The sequence below is a fragment of the Coffea arabica genome, chromosome 8e, assembly GCF_036785885.1.
Source record: "Coffea arabica cultivar ET-39 chromosome 8e, Coffea Arabica ET-39 HiFi, whole genome shotgun sequence".
NCBI lineage: Eukaryota > Viridiplantae > Streptophyta > Magnoliopsida > Gentianales > Rubiaceae > Coffea > Coffea arabica.
In genome coordinates, this window is record NC_092324.1 from 2,309,484 (window position 1) to 2,334,725 (window position 25,242).

General features: G+C 38.5%; 2 protein-coding genes and 2 non-coding genes across 4 annotated transcripts; 2 read left to right on the forward strand and 2 right to left on the reverse strand.

The window, feature by feature from the left end:
• Positions 1 to 2,866: 2,866 nt before the first annotated feature.
• On the reverse strand, positions 2,867 to 8,098 carry LOC140013003 (uncharacterized). The gene is made up of 5 exons (XM_072061863.1): positions 6,334 to 8,098; positions 5,667 to 6,159; positions 4,957 to 5,219; positions 4,334 to 4,401; positions 2,867 to 3,958 (listed from the first exon to the last, which is right to left on the reverse strand). Exons 1-5 carry the CDS (start codon positions 8,096 to 8,098, stop codon positions 2,867 to 2,869), a joined length of 3,681 nt encoding a protein of 1,226 aa, XP_071917964.1.
• LOC113705095 (small nucleolar RNA R71) lies at positions 7,620 to 7,726 on the forward strand. Its single transcript, XR_003451743.1, has one exon. It is a non-coding gene; the product is annotated as a small nucleolar RNA R71 (small nucleolar RNA).
• Positions 8,099 to 12,602: 4,504 nt separating the features above from the next.
• On the reverse strand, positions 12,603 to 17,834 carry LOC140013004 (uncharacterized). The gene is made up of 5 exons (XM_072061864.1): positions 16,070 to 17,834; positions 15,403 to 15,895; positions 14,693 to 14,955; positions 14,070 to 14,137; positions 12,603 to 13,694 (listed from the first exon to the last, which is right to left on the reverse strand). The coding sequence occupies exons 1-5, from the start codon at positions 17,832 to 17,834 to the stop codon at positions 12,603 to 12,605; spliced, it is 3,681 nt and encodes a 1,226-aa protein (XP_071917965.1).
• LOC140013143 (small nucleolar RNA R71) lies at positions 17,356 to 17,462 on the forward strand. The gene has a single exon (XR_011820213.1). It is a non-coding gene; the product is annotated as a small nucleolar RNA R71 (small nucleolar RNA).
• Positions 17,835 to 25,242: the final 7,408 nt, after the last annotated feature.

Below are 25,242 nucleotides of genomic sequence, written 5' to 3' on the forward strand. Positions count from 1 at the left end.
CCCTTTTAGCACTTTTCTGCTCCACTTTCTGAAATTATATCCAAATACCAAATATAAATATATATTGACAATTAAAACAATATTTGGCACGGATAAAGAGGAAAATTAATGATAAAATTACTAACAATTAATACCCTATCAATTCCCCCCACACTTAAATCATGCTTGTCCTCAAGTATGGGAACACTAAACTCAACAATGGCTAACTCTCATTTCATTTACTGCCAAGCTACGCTTATCCCAAAATCAAGTTTTAGTGGCTAAGTGTCAAAACATATTTCTCCCGGTTAGCTCCTGAAATCATAGACTCGTCCAATTCATGGCTAACTCGTCTAAGAAATTAAAATATTAAACTAGCAAAAGTTAGCAATTGGGTCAACTGAAAATCAAAATCTCAACATTGAAGAACAAGGATCGGCAGGCCAACATGATCATAAGCTTACTTATTATTTTCTTTTCTTTTCTTTTTTTTTTTAAATGAATAAATGCTCAGTCCCAAGCTATTCAAGTCTTTTGACGTGAACTCTGACATTTTTAGATGAAAGAGCCCAGTTACTCAACTTTTCACAGCTTCAGGACTAACTACTCATAGATATCGCCACTTTTTGACGCGAGAGTCGACACTTGTGGTGAAGACTCCCGATTACTGGGTGACGGCACTAGCGGAGTAGAGTCATTATTAACCACAATTAAGGCATCAGAATACCATATAATTAAAGATCATGACCCACATCATCTCCTAATATGGAGAACTAAGATTAAAAATTGCCCAATTCACACAACAATTGCTAGTAAAATATTTATATTGCCTAAACAATTTAACCACAATTTGCACCAAGTCATAAAACTCATGGTATTCACCAAGATAACATACTTTTACTTGCCACTTAAACAAAATTCATAAGATAAATCACAACCAGCAATAAACGAATGAATTGCCATATTTATTCATCAAAACACTAGTAAGAAAGGCAGCAAATTAAAGAAACACCAATCAAAACTAAATCCAAATCCCCCCCACACTTAAATCACACATTGCCCTCAATGTGATAATGAAACAGTAAAAATAAGAAGAAGGACAACGAAACTCCCCTGAATCTTGTGCCAGCTATTAGCACTCGTAGTTGGAGGAGGCGGAGCGGAGGTCAAAGGGTCGGGATCGTGGTTTCACCATTCTTTCCAAATTGCACTCCAAACCACAATAGACAACAGTTGCTAACGAATAATGGAAACAAGAAATTCAAAGCACTAACAAATGAAAAATCAATTCAATGAACAAAATGCACACTTCATTCACTCACAAGTTATACAGATATCTCAACACTTATAACAAATGCAATCAATAAACACTCGTGGTTCCAAACTTATCTAAATGTAATAATAATGTACCTCAAAATCACCCCAATCAATGTAGTAATTGAAATGCAAACAGACAAAAGGCTCTCATTTAAGGCAATTGAAGGCAATCTACTTCAATAAGTAAATTTAAGTGTTAAAGGCACCTCCCAATTGAACAAACAACTGTAGCAAATTACCCACAGTTAGACACAAAGTACAGCAGATTAAACACAATTCGACCTAAAATATATATATATATATAATGATTAACGATTGGACATTCAATTCTAAAAATCACACGACTAACCACAAGTCAATCTACTAAATAAATAAAAATCAAGCAAAGTAAAAAGAAACAAGCAAAGTAACACAGAAGTACCCAACTAAGGAGGAATAGAAATGTCAGGTAGTCCAAACACGCAAAATTTTCAAAAACGTACTGTACTAAAAATAATAAAAACATACTGCAATAATAAAATAAGAAAATAAAAAAAAAAATAGAAAGAGATTGAGACAGGAACGTGCATACGAAGCCAGTGGTGCGATGAAGGTGGTGGCTGTGAGAGAGAAGAGTTTCCGGCAGCTGGATCTGGTGGTGCGCGGCTTTCGGGGCTTCAGGCGAATTTTGGAGGCGGTGGCTATGACAAGGGTGAAGGAGGTGAGATGAGCTGGTGGTCACCCTTGGCGAGGAGAGCCGAGGCAGCGGCGAGAAGAGCTGGGGGGGGTGGCGCCTGCGGCAGCGGCGTCCGGCGTGGGCAGCGTCGACGAGTGGCAGGGAGGAGCGGCGCGCGAGCCAGTTGCCGCAGCTGCCGTGGGTCAGCGGAGCTTCTGGCGGCGGCGAATGAAGAAGAAAAGAAAAGGGGGAAAAAGGGCAAGCAGCGGGGAAGAAAAGAAGAAAGAAAGAAGAAAAGAAGGTAAGAAGAAAAAGAAAAGAGAAGAGGAAAATTTTTTTTTTTTATTTAATTTTTTTTTATATATTTTTTTTTATTTTTTTTTATTTTTTTTTTTATAGAAAGAAAATAATCTTTTCTTTTTCTGTTAAAGATAGGAATAATAAGAATAATAATAATAATACTCATAAGAATAGGAATAGTAATAATAATAATAATAATAATAAAAGTTGGTTTTTTTTTTTTTTTTTTTTATTGCAAAAACATGGTTTGGGTCGTCCAACACCGCGCGGGCACGCCAAGATTGGTCTTCGTCCTCTGGTCTCAGAAAACTCAAACACCGCGCGGGCATGCCAAGATTGGTCTTCGTCCTCTGGTCTCAGAAAACTCAAACACCGCGCGGGCACGCCAAGATTGGTCTTCGTCCTCTGGTCTCAGAAAACTCAAACACCGCGCGGGCACGCCAAGATTGGTCTTCCTGATTGCAGTGAAGGAAATATTAATACAGATACTACCCAACGAGTAAATGACCCAATGCAAAAGAAGAACAACTAGAAATAACAAGACTAATATTCGGGTTGCCTCCCAAACTAGCGCCTTTCTTTAGTGTCTTTGGCTAGACATAACCCGTAATTTGCTTAAACTAAGCAAATTGGGTCCTCCAAATGCATCATCTCTACCCGCTCAACTGGAACCCCTTCATAATACGGCTTAAGACGATGTCCATTCACCACAAATTTCTTCTCTGTCCTTAGACTCTGGATCTCCACTGCACCATAATCAAAGACATTAGTTACCACAAAGGGACCAATCCAACGAGAACGTAGCTTACCTGGAAATAACTTCAATTTGGAGTGATACAGTAGAACTTTTTGTCCACATTCAAATGTCTTCCTAGAGACCTGCTGGTCATGAAAAATCTTGTTTTTCTCCTTATAAATCACAGCATTCTCGTAGGCTTCATTGCGAATCTCCTCCAATTCTTGTAACTGCAGTTTTCTTTGAATTCCGCCCTCTTCGATATCCATGTTGCATTGCTTGACTGCCCAAAATGCTCTATGCTCGAACTCGACAGGGAGGTGGCATGGCTTCCCAAATACCAAACGGTAAGGGGACATGTCGATTGGCGTCTTGTACGCCGTTCTATATGCCCACAAGGCATCTTCAAGTCTTATACTCCAATCCTTCCTATCGGGTCGAACCATCTTCTCCAAAATTGACTTGATCTCTCGGTTCGATGCCTCCGCCTGACCGTTTGTCTGAGGATGGTAAGAAGTGGAGACTTTGTGCAAGACACCGTACCTCCTGAAAATTGCAGCGATCGTTTTGTTGCAGAAATGAGTACCCCGATCACTTACAATTGCTCGCGGCATCCCAAAACGAACAAAAATATTAGACTTAACGAATTCTGCAACCACTTTGGAATCATTAGTGCGGGTGGCCTTTGCTTCTACCCACTTCGAAACATAATCTACAGCAAGCAATATATAAAAAAAACCAAAGGAAGAAGGAAAAGGACCCATAAAATCAATGCCCCAAACGTCAAAAATTTCAACAAAAATCATTGGGGTTTGAGTCATTTGATCCCTACGAGAGATATTACCCACTCTTTGACACTTATCACATGACTTACAAAATGAGTAGGCATCCTTGAATAGAGTTGGCCAATAGAATCCACTCTCTAGCACCTTGCGAGCCGTTCTCTTCGGTCCAAAGTGACCTCCACATGCAAAAGAGTGACAATAGGCTAGAATAGATTGAAATTCAAATTCACTTACACATCTACGGATGATTTGATCAGCACCCCGCTTCCAGAGGTAAGGATCATCCAAAATGTAGAACTTTGCATCGCTTCTCAACTTGTCTCTCTTTGCCTTAGGCCATCCTGTAGGAAATTTGTCAGTGACTAGAAAATTAACAGTATCTGCATACCAAGGCAAAGATGAGTTAATGGAAAATAAATGCTCCTCGGGGAATGCTTCTCTCAATGGGATGTCATCTTCGACGACTTGTACTCGACTCAAGTGATCTGCTACCAGATTCTCCGCCCCTTTCTTATCTCGGATCTCCAGGTTGAACTCCTGTAGCAATAATATCCACCGTATCAATCGCGGTTTTGCCTCTTTTTTGGTCAACAAATACCGCAAAGCTGCATGATCAGAAAAAATAATAACTTTAGCACCAAGTAAATAAGACCGAAATTTTTCTAAGGCAAAAACAACTGCTAAAAGCTCCTTTTCGGTGGTTGAATAGTTCAATTGAGCTCCGTTCAAGGCTCGAGATGCGTAGTAGATAGCATGAGCTGCTTTTCCTACTCTTTGACCCAATACCGCACCAACTGCATAGTCACTGGCGTCGCACATGATCTCGAATGGGAGGTTCCAGTCAGGGGGTTGGATAATAGGTGAGGTGATCAATAACTCCTTTAACTTATTGAATGCCCCCTTACATGTTTCATCAAATTCGAAGGATACATCTTTTTGCAAAAGTTGGAACAAGGGTGCTCCAATTTTTGAGAAATCCTTGATGAATCTTCTATAGAAACCTGCGTGACCCAAGAAAGAACGAACTTCCCGCACACTCGCTGGGTAAGGTAAAGTAGATATAACATCTATTTTTGCCTTATCAACCTCAATACCTGTAGATGATACAACATGACCCAAAACTATCCCGTGTTCAACCATAAAATGACATTTTTCCCAATTAAGCACGAGATTAGTTTCTATACACCTTACTAAGATCAATTTCAGGTTATCTAGACAGTTTTCAAAACTTTCACCATATACACTAAAATCGTCCATGAAAACCTCAATAATCTTCTCAACATATTCTGAAAAGATACTTACCATGCATCTTTGAAAGGTAGCAGGTGCATTACACAATCCAAATGGCATCCTTCGGTATGCAAATGTTCCAAATGGGCAGGTGAAAGTAGTCTTCTCTTGGTCCTCGGGTGCGATGGCAATTTGAAAATAACCTGAAAATCCATCCAAGAAACAATAGTAAGCTCGACATGCTAATCGCTCCACCATCTGGTCAATGAAAGGGAGGGGAAAATGGTCCTTTTTCGTGACGGCATTTAGCTTTCGGTAATCGATACACTGTCGCCATCCGGTGGGCTTTCGAATTGGTACGAGCTCACCCTCTTGGTTTGATTCCACTGTCACCCCTGCCTTCTTCGGGACCACCTGTACTGGACTTACCCACGGGCTATCTGATATTGCAAATATAATTCCAACGTCCAGCAGTTTTAAAATCTCTTTCTTTACGACCTCCATCATGAGAGGATTTAATCTCCGTTGAGCTTGCCGTACGGGTTTAGCATTCTCCTCGAGTCGAATTCGGTGCATACACACCGCAGGGCTAATTCCCTTGATGTCGGCGATGGTCCATCCTATCGCCTGCTTATGTTCCCTAAGAACTCGAAGTAGTTTCTCTTCTTGAACCTTTGATAAACCCGCGGAGATGATCACTGGAAGTGTCTCCCCTTCACCTAAGTATACATACTTTAGGTGTTTCGGCAGTGGTTTTAGTTCCAAGACAGGTGCCTGCACCACAGATGGAAGTAACCTTTGGTGAGGTTCGGGTATGAAAATCGGTGCAAGATCATACCTTGTCTTCGTGGTTGGTAACGTTTGCAACGATCCAATCACGCATTTAAGCTCTTCACTCAACTCTACCCTAGAGGTCGTTTCGGATTCAAAGTGCCTGGTCAGGACGACCTCTAGTTCATCCCTGCCTTCAATTTCAAAAACCTCCTGTATAGCAGGGTCAATAACATTTACCGAGAAAACAGAGCCAATATTTGAATCGGATGGATATTTCATGGTCTCAAAGACGTTAAAGTGAACAATCTCACCATTAAATTCCATAGACAAAGTACCCTTATTAACATCAATTTTGGTTCGGGCTGTGCTCAAAAAGGGTCTACCTAACAACAAAGGTGACGGATCACGGGAGTGTTCATCCTCCATGTCGAGCACATAAAAATCAGCTGGAAAAACCAATTCATTAATTTTTACCAAAACATCTTCAATCAACCCGTCAGGGTATGCATTGGTCCTGTCAGCTAATTGAATTAGTATCCCAGTCTCTTTCAAAGGGCCTAAGTTTAAGGAAGCATAAATGGACTTTGGCATGACATTAATTGAGGCTCCCAGGTCTAACATGGCCTTCCCAATCAAAGTATTACCTATCCTACAAGGAATAGTAAACATACCTGGATCTCCGCATTTTGGTGGAAGTTTCCTTTGTAGAATTGCTGAAACATTCTCCCCAACTATAACTCGTTCATCCCCCTTCAACCGCTTGCGGTTGGCACACAAGTCCCTCAAAAATTTTGCGTACCTGGGTACTTGTTTAATCGCATCCAGCAGGGGTATGTTGATCTCCACCTTGCGAAAAATCTCCAAGACCTCTTTTTCCTTGTCTTGCTTCTTTGGTTTCTCTAACCTGCTAGGAAAGGGAGGTGGATTAGTTTTAGTTGTAGGAATTGGGTTCGAGGTTACCTTTGCATTTTTGTTGTCTGTGCCCTCCTCTTCCAATTCTTTCTCAATCCGTTCCTCGTCCTTATCTTTAGGAATCACGGGTTCGGGTCCTTGAACTTCCTTCCCACTCCTTAAGGTCATTGCGCTTACATTCTTTGGATTCGCCTCAGGTTGAGATGGCAACTTTCCTTGAACTTGAGACTCCAAACGGTTGATTGTTATAGCCATTTGATTCATTTGATTTTGCAATGATTGCACTTGTCCCAGTTGATTTCTCATGCTTTGCAGGTCTGAATCCGTCTTTTGTTGATTAGCAAGTAATTGCTTCATCATCTCTTCCATGGACGGACTTGAGTTTGAAGGGGGTGGTGGTGGTGGTAGGCGAGGATGATACTGCTGTTGGTGCCCTTGCTGTCTATTTGGCACAAAGTTAGACTGCCTATTTCCTCCATAGCTAAGGTTGGGGTGATCCCTCCAAGCAGGATTGTAGGTGTTTGAGTACGGGTCGTACTGCTTTCTTGGCGCGGGCGCGTGGCCAGCCATGTTCACCTGTTCTGCAGTTTCTTCTTGAACCAGTGGACACATTTCCGTAGGATGACCCACGGCAGTGCACACCCCACACACTTTGACTTGTGAATTACTCCCCACAGCTAATTGTCTTACGAAAGATGTTAATTCGGAGATCTGCTGTTGGATAGAGGACGTTTCCACCTCATTCACCCTACGCGTCGGGATGTCCTCTCTTGAACCAAACTGCTGTGAGTTCTCAGCCATCCCTTCAATCAACTCCCATGCTCCTCGAGGGGTTTTGTTCACCAATGCCCCTCCACTTGCAGCATCGATTATGCTTCTGTCCCTGAAAAGCAACCCCTCATAGAAATATTGAATGAGCAGTTGCTCACTTATCTGATGCTGAGGGCATTTGGTGCACAGTTTCTTAAACCTCTCCCAGTACTCATAGAGTGACTCGCCTGGGTGTTGTTTGATGCCACATATCTCCTTCCTTAGGCTTGCAGCTCGAGATGCCGGAAAGTACTTGTCCAAGAATTTTTTCTTCAGTTGATCCCACGTGGTGATACTACCAGGCGGTAGGTAGTAGAGCCAGTCTTTTGCGGAATCCTTCAAAGAGAAGGGGAAGGCCCTCATCTTTATTTGCTCTTCAGTAATTCCCGGAGGCTTCATACTGTTGCAAACGACGTCAAACTCTTGCAAGTGCTTGTAGGGCTCCTCACCTGGTAGACCATGAAAAGATGGCAAGAGATGAATTAGACCAGATTTAAGTTCAAAGGGAGTGTCATCATTTAAATGTGGAAAAGTAATGCACAAGGGCTGCTGATTTAAATCAGGAGCAGCCAACTCCCTTAGTGTTCGCGCATTTGCCATAGTGACTTCCTCTTGGTCTGAATCACTTGAATCGTCACCAGACAAATTTGTCGGCTCAACCTCTGGATCAAGTCCCTGAGGTGCAATACCGTATTGCTCTTCTCTGAGCCGCCTGGTTTCTTTCCTCGTTCTACGCGCGGTCTTCTCTACTTCAGGGTCAAAAATTAATTCGCCTGTACGAGAAGAACGAGGCATAAACTAGAAAAATACCAGAAAATTAGAACAAAAATGAACTTAAAAAGAAACAAATAATTAACGCCAGTCCCCGGCAACGGCGCCAAAAATTGACAGGTGTCGAGCCTGTGCAATAATAAATACCTACTCGAGAAAAATGAATTTTCTGTGTATAGTAGTGAGTAGGGTCGAATCCACAGGGACTGGAAAAAATTTGATTCTTTTTAAATTCGAGACACGGGGGATTTTTATCAAAATGAAATTAAAAGTAAATAATTAAACAATTTAACTAAAAAATAATTAACCAAAAATAAATAATTAATTAATACAATTGTAAATAGCAATTAAATAAATGATAAATAAATTCTAGCCAAGGATACAACTACGCAGACACAGTCCATTCATCCGATCATTGATGCAAAGAAGGTTCACTTAATTTTATTAATAGGTTAGTTATAGTCGCCGATAAAATCTAACGACCAGCTTTTCCTTAATTTATTGATAACCAAGGTACGACCGTTGATTACCCCTAACCAGGAAATACTCCTAGGTACGACCGTAGGAATTAATTTCCTAATTGCATTAAAAACTAGAAAAGCCTAACCCAAATTAATAACACGCTACGAGGGTTATTTAAATCAGATTGCATGTCCTCCTAGTATGTGAAAATACTAGTTGTCACTAATATTAACCAACTAAACAATTACGGATTTAATTGATTAATTTGACAAGAGATTAATAAGTCAAATTGCACATCGGGCCCTTGATATCCAATTAACAAAATAATCCCATGGAAATTAAAATAGAAAACATGCAAATATTAATAAATTAAGGAACACGTAAAATTAATTAGATCTCACAGATATTTGGGACTGCGTCTTCGCGTTGATCCTTGACTAAAGGAGAAAATTAGCCACGCCTCATAAGAAAATTCCCACGCAATTTAAATGGAATCAAATACATAAATAACTAACTAAGAATTTAGGAAGAAACTTGAGTCTCCGTAGACTCTTTGAACCAAAGTTGCACACTACAAACAAGGAAAGGAAGAACTCCTCTGAAAACCAAAAACTACCTCTCTTCCTCTCCGTAGAGAGAAAACTAATCTAATGTCTTCTGCCAGCCCTCCTCTAGTGCCTTTTCCTCCTTTTATCTTTAGCACTAGTTTCCTAAGAGAACTAGTGACGTAGGAATCAAATTGGAAAAGCTCCTTTCATCATCAAAGTCCATCTTGACTAATGAGTATATCTCCCACAATAAGAACACATTTTCTAAATCAATGTTACGTGGTCCCCGCAGAATTCTCTCCTTTTGATTTCTTATTGCTAGTGGACTTGCCAGGACTTAATAATAGGAAGGCAACTCTTCATCAGCAATTCCGTTGGTTTGCACAATTTGGGCTGATTGTGGAAAGCTTTTAGAAACTTTCACGTGTGGAGAAATCTTCTCAAGAAGGTCCCCTTTTAGCACTTTTCTGCTCCACTTTCTGAAATTATATCCAAATACCAAATATAAATATATATTGACAATTAAAACAATATTTGGCACGGATAAAGAGGAAAATTAATGATAAAATTACTAACAATTAATACCCTATCAATTCCCCCCACACTTAAATCATGCTTGTCCTCAAGTATGGGAACACTAAACTCAACAATGGCTAACTCTCATTTCATTTACTGCCAAGCTACGCTTATCCCAAAATCAAGTTTTAGTGGCTAAGTGTCAAAACATATTTCTCCCGGTTAGCTCCTGAAATCATAGACTCGTCCAATTCATGGCTAACTCGTCTAAGAAATTAAAATATTAAACTAGCAAAAGTTAGCAATTGGGTCAACTGAAAATCAAAATCTCAACATTGAAGAACAAGGATCGGCAGGCCAACATGATCATAAGCTTACTTATTATTTTCTTTTCTTTTCTTTTTTTTTTTAAATGAATAAATGCTCAGTCCCAAGCTATTCAAGTCTTTTGACGTGAACTCTGACATTTTTAGATGAAAGAGCCCAGTTACTCAACTTTTCACAGCTTCAGGACTAACTACTCATAGATATCGCCACTTTTTGACGCGAGAGTCGACACTTGTGGTGAAGACTCCCGATTACTGGGTGACGGCACTAGCGGAGTAGAGTCATTATTAACCACAATTAAGGCATCAGAATACCATATAATTAAAGATCATGACCCACATCATCTCCTAATATGGAGAACTAAGATTAAAAATTGCCCAATTCACACAACAATTGCTAGTAAAATATTTATATTGCCTAAACAATTTAACCACAATTTGCACCAAGTCATAAAACTCATGGTATTCACCAAGATAACATACTTTTACTTGCCACTTAAACAAAATTCATAAGATAAATCACAACCAGCAATAAACGAATGAATTGCCATATTTATTCATCAAAACACTAGTAAGAAAGGCAGCAAATTAAAGAAACACCAATCAAAACTAAATCCAAATCCCCCCCACACTTAAATCACACATTGCCCTCAATGTGATAATGAAACAGTAAAAATAAGAAGAAGGACAACGAAACTCCCCTGAATCTTGTGCCAGCTATTAGCACTCGTAGTTGGAGGAGGCGGAGCGGAGGTCAAAGGGTCGGGATCGTGGTTTCACCATTCTTTCCAAATTGCACTCCAAACCACAATAGACAACAGTTGCTAACGAATAATGGAAACAAGAAATTCAAAGCACTAACAAATGAAAAATCAATTCAATGAACAAAATGCACACTTCATTCACTCACAAGTTATACAGATATCTCAACACTTATAACAAATGCAATCAATAAACACTCGTGGTTCCAAACTTATCTAAATGTAATAATAATGTACCTCAAAATCACCCCAATCAATGTAGTAATTGAAATGCAAACAGACAAAAGGCTCTCATTTAAGGCAATTGAAGGCAATCTACTTCAATAAGTAAATTTAAGTGTTAAAGGCACCTCCCAATTGAACAAACAACTGTAGCAAATTACCCACAGTTAGACACAAAGTACAGCAGATTAAACACAATTCGACCTAAAATATATATATATATATAATGATTAACGATTGGACATTCAATTCTAAAAATCACACGACTAACCACAAGTCAATCTACTAAATAAATAAAAATCAAGCAAAGTAAAAAGAAACAAGCAAAGTAACACAGAAGTACCCAACTAAGGAGGAATAGAAATGTCAGGTAGTCCAAACGCGCAAAATTTTCAAAAACGTACTGTACTAAAAATAATAAAAACATACTGCAATAATAAAATAAGAAAATAAAAAAAAAAAATAGAAAGAGATTGAGACAGGAACGTGCATACGAAGCCAGTGGTGCGATGAAGGTGCTGGCTGTGAGAGAGAAGAGTTTCCGGCAGCTGGATCTGGTGGTGCGCGGCTTTCGGGGCTTCAGGCGAATTTTGGAGGCGGTGGCTATGACAAGGGTGAAGGAGGTGAGATGAGCTGGTGGTCACCCTTGGCGAGGAGAGCCGAGGCAGCGGCGAGAAGAGCTGGGGGGGGGTGGCGCCTGCGGCAGCGGCGTCCGGCGTGGGCAGCGTCGACGAGTGGCAGGGAGGAGCGGCGCGCGAGCCAGTTGCCGCAGCTGCCGTGGGTCAGCGGAGCTTCTGGCGGCGGCGAATGAAGAAGAAAAGAAAAGGGGGAAAAAGGGCAAGCAGCGGGGAAGAAAAGAAGAAAGAAAGAAGAAAAGAAGGTAAGAAGAAAAAGAAAAGAGAAGAGGAAAAATTTTTTTTTTTTATTTAATTTTTTTTTTATATATTTTTTTTTATTTTTTTTTATTTTTATTTTTTTATAGAAAGAAAATAATCTTTTCTTTTTCTGTTAAAGATAGGAATAATAAGAATAATAATAATAATACTCATAAGAATAGGAATAGTAATAATAATAATAATAATAATAAAAGTTGGTTTTTTTTTTTTTTTTTTTTATTGCAAAAACATGGTTTGGGTCGTCCAACACCGCGCGGGCACGCCAAGATTGGTCTTCGTCCTCTGGTCTCAGAAAACTCAAACACCGCGCGGGCATGCCAAGATTGGTCTTCGTCCTCTGGTCTCAGAAAACTCAAACACCGCGCGGGCACGCCAAGATTGGTCTTCGTCCTCTGGTCTCAGAAAACTCAAACACCGCGCGGGCACGCCAAGATTGGTCTTCCTGATTGCAGTGAAGGAAATATTAATACAGATACTACCCAACGAGTAAATGACCCAATGCAAAAGAAGAACAACTAGAAATAACAAGACTAATATTCGGGTTGCCTCCCAAACTAGCGCCTTTCTTTAGTGTCTTTGGCTAGACATAACCCGTAATTTGCTTAAACTAAGCAAATTGGGTCCTCCAAATGCATCATCTCTACCCGCTCAACTGGAACCCCTTCATAATACGGCTTAAGACGATGTCCATTCACCACAAATTTCTTCTCTGTCCTTAGACTCTGGATCTCCACTGCACCATAATCAAAGACATTAGTTACCACAAAGGGACCAATCCAACGAGAACGTAGCTTACCTGGAAATAACTTCAATTTGGAGTGATACAGTAGAACTTTTTGTCCACATTCAAATGTCTTCCTAGAGACCTGCTGGTCATGAAAAATCTTGTTTTTCTCCTTATAAATCACAGCATTCTCGTAGGCTTCATTGCGAATCTCCTCCAATTCTTGTAACTGCAGTTTTCTTTGAATTCCGCCCTCTTCGATATCCATGTTGCATTGCTTGACTGCCCAAAATGCTCTATGCTCGAACTCGACAGGGAGGTGGCATGGCTTCCCAAATACCAAACGGTAAGGGGACATGTCGATTGGCGTCTTGTACGCCGTTCTATATGCCCACAAGGCATCTTCAAGTCTTATACTCCAATCCTTCCTATCGGGTCGAACCATCTTCTCCAAAATTGACTTGATCTCTCGGTTCGATGCCTCCGCCTGACCGTTTGTCTGAGGATGGTAAGAAGTGGAGACTTTGTGCAAGACACCGTACCTCCTGAAAATTGCAGCGATCGTTTTGTTGCAGAAATGAGTACCCCGATCACTTACAATTGCTCGCGGCATCCCAAAACGAACAAAAATATTAGACTTAACGAATTCTGCAACCACTTTGGAATCATTAGTGCGGGTGGCCTTTGCTTCTACCCACTTCGAAACATAATCTACAGCAAGCAATATATAAAAAAAACCAAAGGAAGAAGGAAAAGGACCCATAAAATCAATGCCCCAAACGTCAAAAATTTCAACAAAAATCATTGGGGTTTGAGTCATTTGATCCCTACGAGAGATATTACCCACTCTTTGACACTTATCACATGACTTACAAAATGAGTAGGCATCCTTGAATAGAGTTGGCCAATAGAATCCACTCTCTAGCACCTTGCGAGCCGTTCTCTTCGGTCCAAAGTGACCTCCACATGCAAAAGAGTGACAATAGGCTAGAATAGATTGAAATTCAAATTCACTTACACATCTACGGATGATTTGATCAGCACCCCGCTTCCAGAGGTAAGGATCATCCAAAATGTAGAACTTTGCATCGCTTCTCAACTTGTCTCTCTTTGCCTTAGGCCATCCTGTAGGAAATTTGTCAGTGACTAGAAAATTAACAGTATCTGCATACCAAGGCAAAGATGAGTTAATGGAAAATAAATGCTCCTCGGGGAATGCTTCTCTCAATGGGATGTCATCTTCGACGACTTGTACTCGACTCAAGTGATCTGCTACCAGATTCTCCGCCCCTTTCTTATCTCGGATCTCCAGGTTGAACTCCTGTAGCAATAATATCCACCGTATCAATCGCGGTTTTGCCTCTTTTTTGGTCAACAAATACCGCAAAGCTGCATGATCAGAAAAAATAATAACTTTAGCACCAAGTAAATAAGACCGAAATTTTTCTAAGGCAAAAACAACTGCTAAAAGCTCCTTTTCGGTGGTTGAATAGTTCAATTGAGCTCCGTTCAAGGCTCGAGATGCGTAGTAGATAGCATGAGCTGCTTTTCCTACTCTTTGACCCAATACCGCACCAACTGCATAGTCACTGGCGTCGCACATGATCTCGAATGGGAGGTTCCAGTCAGGGGGTTGGATAATAGGTGAGGTGATCAATAACTCCTTTAACTTATTGAATGCCCCCTTACATGTTTCATCAAATTCGAAGGATACATCTTTTTGCAAAAGTTGGAACAAGGGTGCTCCAATTTTTGAGAAATCCTTGATGAATCTTCTATAGAAACCTGCGTGACCCAAGAAAGAACGAACTTCCCGCACACTCGCTGGGTAAGGTAAAGTAGATATAACATCTATTTTTGCCTTATCAACCTCAATACCTGTAGATGATACAACATGACCCAAAACTATCCCGTGTTCAACCATAAAATGACATTTTTCCCAATTAAGCACGAGATTAGTTTCTATACACCTTACTAAGATCAATTTCAGGTTATCTAGACAGTTTTCAAAACTTTCACCATATACACTAAAATCGTCCATGAAAACCTCAATAATCTTCTCAACATATTCTGAAAAGATACTTACCATGCATCTTTGAAAGGTAGCAGGTGCATTACACAATCCAAATGGCATCCTTCGGTATGCAAATGTTCCAAATGGGCAGGTGAAAGTAGTCTTCTCTTGGTCCTCGGGTGCGATGGCAATTTGAAAATAACCTGAAAATCCATCCAAGAAACAATAGTAAGCTCGACATGCTAATCGCTCCACCATCTGGTCAATGAAAGGGAGGGGAAAATGGTCCTTTTTCGTGACGGCATTTAGCTTTCGGTAATCGATACACTGTCGCCATCCGGTGGGCTTTCGAATTGGTACGAGCTCACCCTCTTGGTTTGATTCCACTGTCACCCCTGCCTTCTTCGGGACCACCTGTACTGGACTTACCCACGGGCTATCTGATATTGCAAATATAATTCCAACGTCCAGCAGTTTTAAAATCTCTTTCTTTACGACCTCCATCATGAGAGGATTTAATCTCCGTTGAGCTTGCCGTACGGGTTTAGCATTCTCCTCGAGTCGAATTCGGTGCATACACACCGCAGGGCTAATTCCCTTGATGTCGGCGATGGTCCATCCTATCGCCTGCTTATGTTCCCTAAGAACTCGAAGTAGTTTCTCTTCTTGAACCTTTGATAAACCCGCGGAGATGATCACTGGAAGTGTCTCCCCTTCACCTAAGTATACATACTTTAGGTGTTTCGGCAGTGGTTTTAGTTCCAAGACAGGTGCCTGCACCACAGATGGAAGTAACCTTTGGTGAGGTTCGGGTATGAAAATCGGTGCAAGATCATACCTTGTCTTCGTGGTTGGTAACGTTTGCAACGATCCAATCACGCATTTAAGCTCTTCACTCAACTCTACCCTAGAGGTCGTTTCGGATTCAAAGTGCCTGGTCAGGACGACCTCTAGTTCATCCCTGCCTTCAATTTCAAAAACCTCCTGTATAGCAGGGTCAATAACATTTACCGAGAAAACAGAGCCAATATTTGAATCGGATGGATATTTCATGGTCTCAAAGACGTTAAAGTGAACAATCTCACCATTAAATTCCATAGACAAAGTACCCTTATTAACATCAATTTTGGTTCGGGCTGTGCTCAAAAAGGGTCTACCTAACAACAAAGGTGACGGATCACGGGAGTGTTCATCCTCCATGTCGAGCACATAAAAATCAGCTGGAAAAACCAATTCATTAATTTTTACCAAAACATCTTCAATCAACCCGTCAGGGTATGCATTGGTCCTGTCAGCTAATTGAATTAGTATCCCAGTCTCTTTCAAAGGGCCTAAGTTTAAGGAAGCATAAATGGACTTTGGCATGACATTAATTGAGGCTCCCAGGTCTAACATGGCCTTCCCAATCAAAGTATTACCTATCCTACAAGGAATAGTAAACATACCTGGATCTCCGCATTTTGGTGGAAGTTTCCTTTGTAGAATTGCTGAAACATTCTCCCCAACTATAACTCGTTCATCCCCCTTCAACCGCTTGCGGTTGGCACACAAGTCCCTCAAAAATTTTGCGTACCTGGGTACTTGTTTAATCGCATCCAGCAGGGGTATGTTGATCTCCACCTTGCGAAAAATCTCCAAGACCTCTTTTTCCTTGTCTTGCTTCTTTGGTTTCTCTAACCTGCTAGGAAAGGGAGGTGGATTAGTTTTAGTTGTAGGAATTGGGTTCGAGGTTACCTTTGCATTTTTGTTGTCTGTGCCCTCCTCTTCCAATTCTTTCTCAATCCGTTCCTCGTCCTTATCTTTAGGAATCACGGGTTCGGGTCCTTGAACTTCCTTCCCACTCCTTAAGGTCATTGCGCTTACATTCTTTGGATTCGCCTCAGGTTGAGATGGCAACTTTCCTTGAACTTGAGACTCCAAACGGTTGATTGTTATAGCCATTTGATTCATTTGATTTTGCAATGATTGCACTTGTCCCAGTTGATTTCTCATGCTTTGCAGGTCTGAATCCGTCTTTTGTTGATTAGCAAGTAATTGCTTCATCATCTCTTCCATGGACGGACTTGAGTTTGAAGGGGGTGGTGGTGGTGGTAGGCGAGGATGATACTGCTGTTGGTGCCCTTGCTGTCTATTTGGCACAAAGTTAGACTGCCTATTTCCTCCATAGCTAAGGTTGGGGTGATCCCTCCAACCAGGATTGTAGGTGTTTGAGTACGGGTCGTACTGCTTTCTTGGCGCGGGCGCGTGGCCAGCCATGTTCACCTGTTCTGCAGTTTCTTCTTGAACCAGTGGACACATTTCCGTAGGATGACCCACGGCAGTGCACACCCCACACACTTTGACTTGTGAATTACTCCCCACAGCTAATTGTCTTACGAAAGATGTTAATTCGGAGATCTGCTGTTGGATAGAGGACGTTTCCACCTCATTCACCCTACGCGTCGGGATGTCCTCTCTTGAACCAAACTGCTGTGAGTTCTCAGCCATCCCTTCAATCAACTCCCATGCTCCTCGAGGGGTTTTGTTCACCAATGCCCCTCCACTTGCAGCATCGATTATGCTTCTGTCCCTGAAAAGCAACCCCTCATAGAAATATTGAATGAGCAGTTGCTCACTTATCTGATGCTGAGGGCATTTGGTGCACAGTTTCTTAAACCTCTCCCAGTACTCATAGAGTGACTCGCCTGGGTGTTGTTTGATGCCACATATCTCCTTCCTTAGGCTTGCAGCTCGAGATGCCGGAAAGTACTTGTCCAAGAATTTTTTCTTCAGTTGATCCCACGTGGTGATACTACCAGGCGGTAGGTAGTAGAGCCAGTCTTTTGCGGAATCCTTCAAAGAGAAGGGGAAGGCCCTCATCTTTATTTGCTCTTCAGTAATTCCCGGAGGCTTCATACTGTTGCAAACGACGTCAAACTCTTGCAAGTGCTTGTAGGGCTCCTCACCTGGTAGACCATGAAAAGATGGCAAGAGATGAATTAGACCAGATTTAAGTTCAAAGGGAGTGTCATCATTTAAATGTGGAAAAGTAATGCACAAGGGCTGCTGATTTAAATCAGGAGCAGCCAACTCCCTTAGTGTTCGCGCATTTGCCATAGTGACTTCCTCTTGGTCTGAATCACTTGAATCGTCACCAGACAAATTTGTCGGCTCAACCTCTGGATCAAGTCCCTGAGGTGCAATACCGTATTGCTCTTCTCTGAGCCGCCTGGTTTCTTTCCTCGTTCTACGCGCGGTCTTCTCTACTTCAGGGTCAAAAATTAATTCGCCTGTACGAGAAGAACGAGGCATAAACTAGAAAAATACCAGAAAATTAGAACAAAAATGAACTTAAAAAGAAACAAATAATTAACGCCAGTCCCCGGCAACGGCGCCAAAAATTGACAGGTGTCGAGCCTGTGCAATAATAAATACCTACTCGAGAAAAATGAATTTTCTGTGTATAGTAGTGAGTAGGGTCGAATCCACAGGGACTGGAAAAAATTTGATTCTTTTTAAATTCGAGACACGGGGGATTTTTATCAAAATGAAATTAAAAGTAAATAATTAAACAATTTAACTAAAAAATAATTAACCAAAAATAAATAATTAATTAATACAATTGTAAATAGCAATTAAATAAATGATAAATAAATTCTAGCCAAGGATACAACTACGCAGACACAGTCCATTCATCCGATCATTGATGCAAAGAAGGTTCACTTAATTTTATTAATAGGTTAGTTATAGTCGCCGATAAAATCTAACGACCAGCTTTTCCTTAATTTATTGATAACCAAGGTACGACCGTTGATTACCCCTAACCAGGAAATACTCCTAGGTACGACCGTAGGAATTAATTTCCTAATTGCATTAAAAACTAGAAAAGCCTAACCCAAATTAATAACACGCTACGAGGGTTATTTAAATCAGATTGCATGTCCTCCTAGTATGTGAAAATACTAGTTGTCACTAATATTAACCAACTAAACAATTACGGATTTAATTGATTAATTTGACAAGAGATTAATAAGTCAAATTGCACATCGGGCCCTTGATATCCAATTAACAAAATAATCCCATGGAAATTAAAATAGAAAACATGCAAATATTAATAAATTAAGGAACACGTAAAATTAATTAGATCTCACAGATATTTGGGACTGCGTCTTCGCGTTGATCCTTGACTAGAGGAGAAAATTAGCCACGCCTCATAAGAAAATTCCCACGCAATTTAAATGGAATCAAATACATAAATAACTAACTAAGAATTTAGGAAGAAACTTGAGTCTCCGTAGACTCTTTGAACCAAAGTTGCACACTACAAACAAGGAAAGGAAGAACTCCTCTGAGAACCAAAAACTACCTCTCTTCCTCTCCGTAGAGAGAAAACTAATCTAATGTCTTCTGCCAGCCCTCCTCTAGTGCCTTTTCCTCCTTTTATCTTTAGCACTAGTTTCCTAAGAGAACTAGTGACGTAGGAATCAAATTGGAAAAGCTCCTTTCATCATCAAAGTCCATCTTGACTAATGAGTATATCTCCCACAATAAGAACACATTTTCTAAATCAATGTTACGTGGTCCCCGCAGAATTCTCTCCTTTTGATTTCTTATTGCTAGTGGACTTGCCAGGACTTAATAATAGGAAGGCAACTCTTCATCAGCAATTCCGTTGGTTTGCACAATTTGGGCTGATTGTGGAAAGCTTTTAGAAACTTTCACGTGTGGAGAAATCTTCTCAAGAAGGTCCCCTTTTAGCACTTTTCTGCTCCACTTTCTGAAATTATATCCAAATACCAAATATAAATATATATTGACAATTAAAACAATATTTGGCACGGATAAAGAGGAAAATTAATGATAAAATTACTAACAATTAATACCCTATCACTACTGTCCATGCAGTAAAACAGATGAAGCTCAAGGACAAAATTATTTGAATCCATTTTAAATTCTCTAAATATTAGGATTGTGCATGGTACAAATTTAAAATCTTTCTTGACATATACATATATATATTCCTAATCACCTAGGAAAAAATGATTATAGTGCCTGGAGGCAATATAATGTATGTTCGGTCGGTTGAGAGTTCCTTTAGCTCCCTAATATTTAGAGTTCCTCTTGCCAGTGAGGTTTTTCAAGAGTATTTCTAGGGCGTAGGGACAGCTATCTCACATCACTAGCCAATTGCAAAAACATGAAACGAAAAATGTAATAATGAGAATTTGAAATTTAACAATATTGGTCATACATAAAAGCGGGAAACATCTATAACTATTCCACAGGGTAGAGGGGTAGACTCTACCCCCCTGCGTTTTGCGTAAATACTACATTGTTCGTCCGAAATTCTCTTGTTTGCATTCTACGTATCAAAAAGGTCTTGTTACTTTTAATGTGACTAAAAGATAAATTAAATTATTCGATACTTGAATCGAGTATGACTTGATAAGAATGTTCAAATTTGGTTTACTAATAAGTCAAATCAAGTCATTTGCTTCTTTATTAGTGGTTTTACGAATATCCCGTGCTTCTTTTTAAATGTTTTTAGCACATTAAAAAGATGATCTATCAGGGTTCTTGATTGATATATATATGCACCCGAATGTTCTTTTGTCATTCGCAAGGAGCAGATAATGCTTTAGGTCAGGTATGTTAAGACTGTTTCCACAGTATATAAAATTGCAGGATAAGAATACTCCACTCATTATCTACTTTCAATAGAAGAGAAAACAAACGAAAAAAATCGCACAATAAAGAAAAAGATTGATCTGTCGTCCATCTGCGGGATTACATTAGTATCTATATGAAGCATTCTAATCGGAGGGAAATTTTGTTGGGCTGAATCCCAAGAAGACCAACTTTTCTTAATGGTTTGGTCAATTTTTTTTTTTCTAAATGCTTTCGTGAGTTAAGTTGTTACCTCCCTAAGTTGGAACTCTAAACATTATTGTTAGAGATAAATCCTAAGTTCCTAGATACGCATTCCTCAGATGTACAACATAACTTTTCTTTTGAATATGCATAAATTTGAAGGTAGTGGAAAATCACCAGCTTTTGCATTCAGCATTATGTTTCTAAAGTTTTGTTTTCGGGAAACGATGGGTTAGGTGATGTGCGGGAAGTGAGGGGTCTCGGTTCACTTATCCTACAAAAAAAAAAGGGTTAAAGTTTTCTTTTGAACCTAAAAGATTTTAACATTAATTAAACCAGTGATCTGTCAACAACCTCTTGGGATGTTGTACCACCATGTCTTAATGGGGGTGAGAGTTAAGCGTTCAACCCTTGTCTCCCACCTTACCACTTAATTGTGACTGTAACTTTCAAGTGGATTCTTCCGACGGGATTTCCCGTCGACTCCCCTTCCCCTTAAACTAGGCTAGAATAGGTTATACAAATGTTTTCGTTGCAACAAAAAAAAAAAATCAGTGATCTAGAAAGAATCGATTGAACATTTCAAGTTACACTATTGAACTTGGGGCCATTGGATATTACTTTGCTTAATGGTTTGGTCAATTTTTTTTTTTCTAAATGCTTTCGTGAGTTAAGTTGTTACCTCCCTCAGTTGGAGCTCTAAACATTATTGTTAGAGATAAATCCTAAGTTCCTAGATACGCATTCCTCAGATGTACAACATAACTTTTCTTTTGAATATGCATAAATTTGAAGGTAGTGGAAAATCACTAGCTTTTGCATTCAGCATTATGTTTCTAAAGTTTTGTTTTCGGGAAGGGATGGGTTAGGTGATATGCGGGAAGTGAGGAGTCTCGGTTCACTTATACTACAAAAACAAGGGGTTAAAGTTCTCTTTTGAACCTAAAAGATTTTAACATTAATTAAACCAATGATCTGCCAACAACCTCTTGGGCTGTTGTACCACCAAGTCTTGATGGGGGTGAGAGGTTAAGCGTTCAACCCTTGTCTCCCACCTTGCCACTTAATTGTAACTGCCACTTTTAAGTAGCTTCCTCCGATGGAAAATCCCGTCGGCTCCCTTTCCCCTTAAACTAGGATAGAATAGGTTATACAAATGTTATCGTTGCAACAAAAAAAAAAAATCAGTGATCTAGAAAGAATCGATTGAACATTTGAAGTGACACTATCGAACTTGGGGCCATTGGATATTACTTTTCTTAATGGTTTGGTCAATTTTTTTTTTCTAAATGCTTTCGTGAGTTAAGTTGTTACCTCCCTAAGTTGGAGCTCTAAACATTATTGTTAGAGATGAATCCTAAGTTCCTAGATACGCATTCCTCAGATGTACAACATAACTTTTCTTTTGAATATGCATAAATTTGAAGGTAGTGGAAAATCACTAGCTTTTGCATTCAGCATTATGTTTCTAAAGTTTTGTTTTCGAGAAGCGATGGGTTAGGTGATATGCGGGAAGTGAGGGGTCTCGGTTCACTTATCCTACAAAAAAAAAAAAGGGTTAAAGTTTTCTTTTGAACCTAAAAGATTTTAACATTAATTAAACCAGTGATCTGCCAACAACCTCTTGGGCTGTTATACCACCAAGTCTTGATGGGGGTGAGGGGTTAAGCGTTCAACCCTTGTCTCCCATCTTGCCACTTAATTGTGACTGCCACTTTCAAGTGGCTTCCTCCGACGGGATTTCCTGTTGCTCCCCTTCCCCTTAAATTAGGTTAGAGTAGGTTATACAAATGTTATCGTTGCGACAAAAAAAGAAAAAAATCAGTGATCTAGAAAGAATCGATTGAACATTTCAAGTGACACTATCGAACTTGAGGCCATTGGATATTGTTTTTAAGCTGCTCGAATATGTGGGTTGTTGGCTGCCAAAGCCCAAACATTTCAAGACAATTTTATTATGACTACCGAATTGACGTAATGGCCATTGGACTAGTACTTACTATTATTGCTAATATAACTAGTAATCACGCTAGTAGTAATGGCAGCTACTCATATTAAGACACTATCGAACTCATAAAAACCACGTCCTTACTCTAGGATCTCTAAGTTTAGTTAAGGTTGATTTCCTCCTTAAGGTCAAATTGAGTACCACCTCTTGAGTTTAACTAAATTTGATTTGCTAAAAATCATAACCAGTAAAAAAAACTTCTATATTTTGCTGAAAATTCTTTACAACCTCTTAAGTTTAATATAACTTTGATTTTCTATAAGTCAATTAAGTGAACACGACTAATGTTACTAGTAATTTACTAACAAACCTTATAATTCGTAATGTTACTAGTAATAACTCATTTTAGTATTAACTAATAATATATATTAGTAATTGCCAATGCTACTAGTCACTACTAATACTGCTAATATTTCGAGTAAAAACGAATATTACTTTTAATTACTACTATTATTAACATTACAAGCAACTGCATATTGATAATTTTACTAGTAATTATAAATATTACCTATATTACAAGTAATTGGGACTGTTTTTAATATAACTAGTACTAGCTACTAGTATTAATGTCAACCATAAGATCCTGTCAAACTCCCAAAGCCACATTTCTTTTGTTGAAAGTTGAATTTAGTGCAGACTCTTAAATTTAACTAAATTAAATTTCATGAAATTAACACTATAGAAACTCTTAGGTTTAATTGAATTTGATTTCCAAAAGGCCACATTCAATTTAAACAAGCATTTTAATCCATGCATTAGCATGGTTTCTTTTTATATTAGAATTAGTTATGATTTTATATAAATTTTAAAAATAAAATAATATTCTTACATATTCATGAATATTTGTTTTAGCAAATTAATGTATCTAAGTGTTCAGGTACCATATTAATTTTTGAATCAATCATTAAATTTTAATATGATTAAAAACCTAAAACTATATGTGTGTATTCAACTAAAAATCAAAGATGCAAAAAACATATTTTCTCCATAAACAAATATTAAGTTTCTAGCAACTTTAATAAAGTAACAATTAAAACAACAGCACATAAAAATGATATGTATGGATAAATTAAATTAAATAAATATATAAATAAAAATAAAAGTTTGTTAGAAGAGAGAAGAAAACCATAACAAAATATAATTAAAATTTATTTAAAATGATTAAGTTGTTAAAAGATAGAGAAATTACAAAAAGAATTAGTTTAAGAATAGTTGGATACAAATGTGGGTAAAATCCAAGTATTCAAATTACTCATCAATTCTTTCTAATTAGGCATGCCACCTAGGAGAGAGAGAAAATAGGTAATCAAATTAGGAACTTTCATATATATATATATATATATATATATATATATATAGAGAGAGAGAGACTCTTACATTTTAATTGAATGGATTTTGAAAAAGTGAAATTTTAGTACAAATTCTTAATTTCGATTGAATTTGGCCCACTAAATATCATATTCATTAGGAACCATTGATTCAATTGAATATGATTTCCCAAAATTTCAATTTATTAAATATCTAAAATTTAACTAATTTTGATTTTTTTTTAGTCAATTTCTAGCCAAATCAATCCTTGTAATACTAAATGTTGTTACTAATTTCAATATTTCTAGTGACTAATGATGTTACCATTAGCTATTAATACTGTTACTAACTACTAATATGACTATTAATTACTAACATTATTATTCCTTCAAGTAACTACTAATACTACAAATATTACTAGTAAAATTTTGTCATGTAACAGACCTCGAGTGTGCTATTAGGACCAATTTTTGCTCACATTGAAACTTTGGGAGTCCTCAATGTTTCAATAACCATATAGGATGAGGAGGGCAATGCAAATTGAGAAAATTTAAGACCGAAATGTTATTTTCCAAAGTACCATTTCATCATCCTATACGTCATCAATGAGTTCTGATTATGTGAGAGGGAAGGGTCAGAAGCGGTTGGAACTTGGACTCTTGAGCAAGGTTCTAAAACCCAGACCACTCATTAACCCAAAAATGAATGGGTCAAAGGTCATTGGATCAACCGTTGGACTTATCATTATTAACTTGTGATGTCATAATTACATTATAAATATTATTAATAAATATTAAATATAAAAAAAAAATTAGATATTTGTAGAAACTTAAGTCATATTGTTAAATATGATCACTTCAATTCTCATTCTATTTTTCTAAATAGTATTATTTGTTTGAAACTCAAAAATAGCCTTTATAAGTTAGAGGTTTAAATCATATTATTTCATGTATTTGTAATTTTCCTAAATTATATGAGCACTAGTTTATATGATAAAAATTAAAAATATAAAAGGCATTAACAAATAAATGAAATGCATTCAAGATTAAAAGAAAAAATAATACAGTTGTATATGTTATAAAATTTTTTTAATGGGTGTCTATTAGGCACTCGTTAACAAATCTAAAATTGACCTAACTTATCATATATATATATATATACTAATAATTATGACCTATTATTGCATTTATGTACTTTTCTTATTTAATTTTACTTATCTTCCCTTGTATTTATTTTTTTCTAATTAATCTTACATTTCTAAAAATGTAGCACCCGCAATATATTTTAACGAGTATCCAGTGGGCACTCATTATAAAGACCCTATGTTATAAATGTTAG

What these genes read in the sequence shown, in the direction of transcription:
- LOC140013003 (XM_072061863.1), bottom strand. Translation starts at nt 8,098, where the DNA reads ATGGCAAATGCGCGAACACTAAGGGAGTTGGCTGCTCCTGATTTAAAT. An exon ending in GGTTTATCAAAGGTTCAAGA is followed by an intron (nt 5,220 to 5,666) that starts AGAGAAACTACT and finishes CTATTGTTTCTT; the next exon opens with GGATGGATTTTCAGGTTATT. An exon ending in AAGAGGCAAAACCGCGATTG is followed by an intron (nt 3,959 to 4,333) that starts ATACGGTGGATA and finishes TGTCACTCTTTT; the next exon opens with GCATGTGGAGGTCACTTTGG.
- LOC140013004 (XM_072061864.1), bottom strand. Translation starts at nt 17,834, where the DNA reads ATGGCAAATGCGCGAACACTAAGGGAGTTGGCTGCTCCTGATTTAAAT. An exon ending in TTATGCTTCCTTAAACTTAG is followed by an intron (nt 15,896 to 16,069) that starts GCCCTTTGAAAG and finishes CTTTGTTGTTAG; the next exon opens with GTAGACCCTTTTTGAGCACA. An exon ending in GGTTTATCAAAGGTTCAAGA is followed by an intron (nt 14,956 to 15,402) that starts AGAGAAACTACT and finishes CTATTGTTTCTT; the next exon opens with GGATGGATTTTCAGGTTATT.